At 38.4% G+C, this 5,130-nt stretch overlaps 1 protein-coding gene across 1 annotated transcript; it reads left to right on the plus strand.

The window, feature by feature from the left end:
• Positions 1-1,951: 1,951 nt before the first annotated feature.
• Positions 1,952-2,481, plus strand: LOC118615960 (ferritin, heavy subunit-like). The gene is given in 2 exon segments (XM_036241309.1): positions 1,952-2,297; positions 2,300-2,481. Coding segments are annotated over 2 exon segments (528 nt in total).
• Positions 2,482-5,130: the final 2,649 nt, after the last annotated feature.

The raw sequence follows: 5,130 nt of genomic DNA on the forward strand, positions 1-5,130 counted from the left end.
CGGGCAATGGTGTCTGGAAAATAACATCTGGGTTTTGGATACGTTAAATCTGAGATGGTTATTAATCATCCAAATGGAGAAGTTAGGGCATCAGACATAGAAATCTCAGGTTCACAGGAAATGTGTTGGCTGGCAATTAAAATATGGAAATCTTTAAGGTGATTATGATTTTTAAAAACTTGAGTCTGGGATAAATCACGTACAAATGACTGTAGTTGGAAAGGGGAGAAGGGCTGAGGACTAAAACCTGGAGCATTTCAGGGCTTAGTGGTCTGGAAGAGAAGAAGAAGCCAGCAAAGATTTAGGAGAGCACTAAGTTAAAAAGAAACCAGCAAAATTGGAGATCCTAAAGCCAAGTGACAGAATGTCTCAAGAAAGGAGAACCCACCTCTGGAGGGAGGGTAGGAAGGAGACCACAAGATGATGGGAGTACCTTTAATATTGGTGAAGTCTGGTTTCATAATCTGGATGATTCACTTTATTATGTGTTATAGTATATATTATTACTTTGTTCTGTAATAAATATCTCACAATAAAAATAAAAATAAGTTAAAAATGTATTGCCAATTTAAAATATCATGGTACAGGGAGAAAGGAAAATAATCATTTTGATAAGTTCTATAGAAAATGATCCAGCATGGAAAGCTTATATTGTGAAATGAAGGAGAGACATAAATAAGAGTTGATGTTGTCCCCAGTTCTAGAAGCTATGTAAGTGATATACTATGCAAAACTTATTACTTCTGGTTAGCCCAAATCAAATTAGTAATTTGTGAACAGTGAACATTTGGCAAAAGTTTTATATTCTATCTTTTAGAAAAGCATGATGTGCTAAGCCATATATAAATAACCAAATTTTCTAAATTGTTTTTATGAAACCTGGGAAAATTTTTGCAACAATAGCTGCAACACTAACAGAACAACAATAAAATGACGCCTTTTGGATTTATTCGTTTATCTTATAAACACACTAGAAGAAAAAGAACATAATTTCCTCTGAAGAATACAAAACTCATTTTGAAAACTTTCCCCCTTAAGAAACAATAATTCGTTAGAAACACAACATTTCCAGAGTTGTATTTCCTTTTGTTTTAACATAACAAACTTCATAAAAATGCATCTTGCGCTTTGAAAACTGCTTCAGCAATAAAGGAGAAAGTAGACTTCTAGGTAAAATTTTTATGCCTGAGTCCATATTTTAAAATTATAAGAAGCAGTTCTATTTCCTGAACCACAATTGTAGAAGATTGTAAGGGTCATGGCAAGGAGCGGGGGAAGGAGCCCCAAAGGTAGACACCACAGGCACCACATGGCAAGAAAGTCAGTAATAAGACTGCTTCCTCATGTATTACCAGAGACAAACAACACAGCACTGGCCAGCAGTGGGCAGAATTTCTCTCGTCACATGCCAAAAAAGACACTTCATGTTTTTCTTTGCTAACAATCCAGTTTATCTAGATCCAATATGTATACTAACAAAATTAAAAATTTTTATGGTGTCTTAATAAAATTATACTGATCTGAATTGATTTTGAGGTGGTTTGTAATACTTCAATAGATAACTGATATAGGAAACTATATAAAAATATACGCTTTATAGCAATACTGAAAATACATTTTTAAAATGAAGACTATGCAATAAATTAATAATACAATAAAATTGTAATTAACTGACGTTTCCAGTTTTTTAGGTGAAAGACATTGCCTAATACCAATCATAATTAATAAAAGGGAGCACACTGCATATGTTCTTTATTCTTTTTTTAATTTTAAAAACAAATACAAATACTGGATTTGGGTTTCAAAGGGAAAACCTTTCGATTCAAAAATCAAACCATCTAAGCTATTATTCTCATTTGAAAGTAAATGAAACTCTCATGCTTGCCAGTACTCATAGAAGTATAGCAAATACACTCTTTACTGTTTATGCCTGGTTTTCTCTAACGCTGAGATGGCATCACCGGGCCACAACCTCCTCTCTGAAGATGGTAGGGTTGCTATTAATCACGTGACATCTTATGAGCTGCATATCAGTGATGCTTATTTATCTATGGTCTGTTATTACAGCAAAGACATGGGAGCACCTCTTTTTGCAGCATTCTTTGAAGACCAAGCTGAGGTGAAGAGGGAACATGCAAAACAATTCCTAAGATACCTAAGAAAACATGAGAGTAAAATCTGCCCTCCGGTAATAGAGAGGCCTGACATAGATAACTGGGGAGCTGGAGTACAAGCTCTGGAGTCTGCTCTGGAGTTGGAGAACAAGTTAACCAACCTCCTGCTTAACCTGAAGACCATGGCTCTGCCAACGAGGAAACTGATCTCTTACACTTCATGGGAAAGTGCCTGGATAAACAGAAGAGGAACACAAACTACCTGGAACACCAGCTTGCAAATCATAAAGGATTAGAAAAGCAGGTCCAAGAGGAAGACCCATTTAAAAAGCCTGCTCAAGTGTCAGGTAAAGAGACAAACATCTGAAGGCAACAAAGCAAGTCTTCCCATTGTGTAAGTCCCCAAATCAGCTACTTAAGAATCTTAACTGTCTCCACTTGACAGAAGACTGTTTTCCTTTATTAGTGTGTGTACAAATAAATCTGTTTTTGCATTAAAAAGAAATAAAATACACTCTTAATATATACTTTCTGAAAAAAATATTCAAAGATGTATCCAACTAAACCAAAAAGCCAATCAAAATAATTTATAGAATAGGAATAATATATGATAAAGTAGATAACATTGAGCAATGAAACCTTTATTATTTACAATTGCCTTTTTAAAATGAGATTACCAGTAGGTATCTAGTGAAACAAGTAATCATATAGGCAAGACAATAGTTGGCAAAGAGAAAGTGCATCAGAACACTTTAGTTCCTAGGTATTACATTCTGTAATAAGACAGACCACGGAGGGGTTGGGGAGCATGTGAAAAATGTTTCTCTACTCTTCTAAGTTATTCTGACTGGTCTAAGAATTAAATTAACATGAGACAGATTAACAAGAGAAAAACTAATTTTAATTTTCTACATAGAGGGGCTCCATAATCATGTGGGGTCCCAAGTAGAAGTTAAGTGGTTGAGGCTGTAAAACCCTAAAAAGAAGATAACTACAAAGAAGGGCTCCTGGTGGCTAACTGGGTACAAATTAAAAGAAACACACACACACACACACACACACACACACACACACACAGAGCCTAGCAGCTATTTCTATACATCAGCCTCTTATGCAAACTTCACTTCACGGAGAAGCCTGCACTGAACTACCTGCCTCTGCACTAGACTGCATGCCTATTCTGTTTCTGCCTTCTGAGCCAGCCTTACAAAAGAGTTCCTGGAATGCGATTTCCACCAATAGGATTGAGGCTTTTCCCATCCAATCAAAGTCGCCCAACTATATTTCCTATCAGCTTCTTCATCAACCAATCAGAGCAGCTCTATTTTAAACAATCAGGACAGTGCCTTTTGGACCAAACAGAGGATTTGGAGTGTTCATCTGCATAAGGATAAGCCAATCAGGAAAGAATACTTTCCCTTTTTACTGAAGATTGAAAACTGAAGCCTCCATTTCCACAGCTTAACTGAAACACCAAAAATGTTTTGCTGGAACTGAGCAGAGTGGACCAACACTGGAGAAAACCAGTTAAAAGCACAAAAAAACTGTCCTGGCCAGTTTGGCTCAGCACTTTGGGCGTCAGCCACCGACCAATGAGTCGCAGGTTTGATTCTAGTCAAGGGCAGTACCTCGGTTGTGGTTTGTCCCTGGCCCCGGTTGGGACATACAGGAGTCAATCAGTTGATATGGCTCTCTCACATCTATATTTCTCTCCCTCTTCCCTCTCTTTCCTCCCTCCTTCCCACTCTATCTGATGATAAATAGAAAAATATCCACAGATGAGAATTTTTAAAAAATAGTAAAAAATAAAAGCATAACAAAACTATCTAGCCAGAGAGGTTCCAGGTCCCAGGGCCATCTGGCCCCAGGGCTGCTTCATAGCTGTATTGATTTCACAGCTGTGCTGTACCACAATTGAGCTGTTTTGCACAAAATAAAGTTCCCTTCTTTATTTCACTCCAAATTGGGAATTCCTGTTGGTGTTAATTTTGGTGCCATCAACAATAATTGACAGGGCTTATATGCCATCTTGAGCGAAGGAAAAAAGTATAGCAGTCTGGGACTTCAAAGGTGAGGAAGCCAAATTGATACCATTGTAATTAACTAATTATTTGTGACAGGAAAGGAGCAAAGGGGAGGCCAAATATTATAGGCATGTCATTTGGGCAGCTTTATTGGTAAATTAAAATTTTACACTCCCCAGGGAGCAACCGGTCTATTCCTCACGAACTGCTGGGGGAAGGGACTGGACAGGGGGGTGGGGGTGGGAGGGATAAACGCATACCCTATAAAGTTGGGAAAACGAGCAAAGGTGCTTGCTGTCAGTCACACTTGGGAACAGGTCACTGGTCAGAATAGTCATAGCCACTGCAAGGGTGCAAAATTTGGGGTATTTAATCCCTTAAACAAAGGAGTTCACTTTCTTGGTTAACTCCTGGCTTACAGGGATCTCATTATTGCTTCCTGGCATTTGTCCACATGGCCATAGACACACACACACCCCCCACACACACATGCACACACACAATGGACTGTAACAAGCCTACTGCTGAATGGGACCCAGCTCCAACATGGAACAGAAACGCTAGACACTTGGCTTTGCTTTTAGCTCTGCTGAATCCCCAGCTACACTTCTTCTAGGACTGGATTAAGGGAAATGGGACTTTGGCAACCCTGAGATATAATTCCACACAAATGAAAATCATTCATTCTCCTGTATGAGTCTCAGACAATTCATTTTCTTGAGATATAAGGACTCTACCCCCAGCAATCAGTGGGGACAGGGATACCTCAACTTCCACAATAACAAATTTACATGGAGATGAAAAGCGGAGATGTTTGGTAAACGGAGACCATAGGACACAAAGTAGATTCTGATCTCTAGAGGATAGGTAGTCTCCCTCACCATGCTCATATTATACTAGACTTAATCTATGGTGATAGCTCCCTTCCTGTAACAGTCCCTCTATATAATTTTAGGCCATTAGGGGGAGCATCAAAGGTTCTTCCTAAGTCT

Source organism: Molossus molossus, unplaced genomic scaffold, assembly GCF_014108415.1.
Source record: "Molossus molossus isolate mMolMol1 unplaced genomic scaffold, mMolMol1.p scaffold_m16_p_1, whole genome shotgun sequence".
Taxonomy (NCBI): Eukaryota; Metazoa; Chordata; class Mammalia; order Chiroptera; family Molossidae; genus Molossus; species Molossus molossus.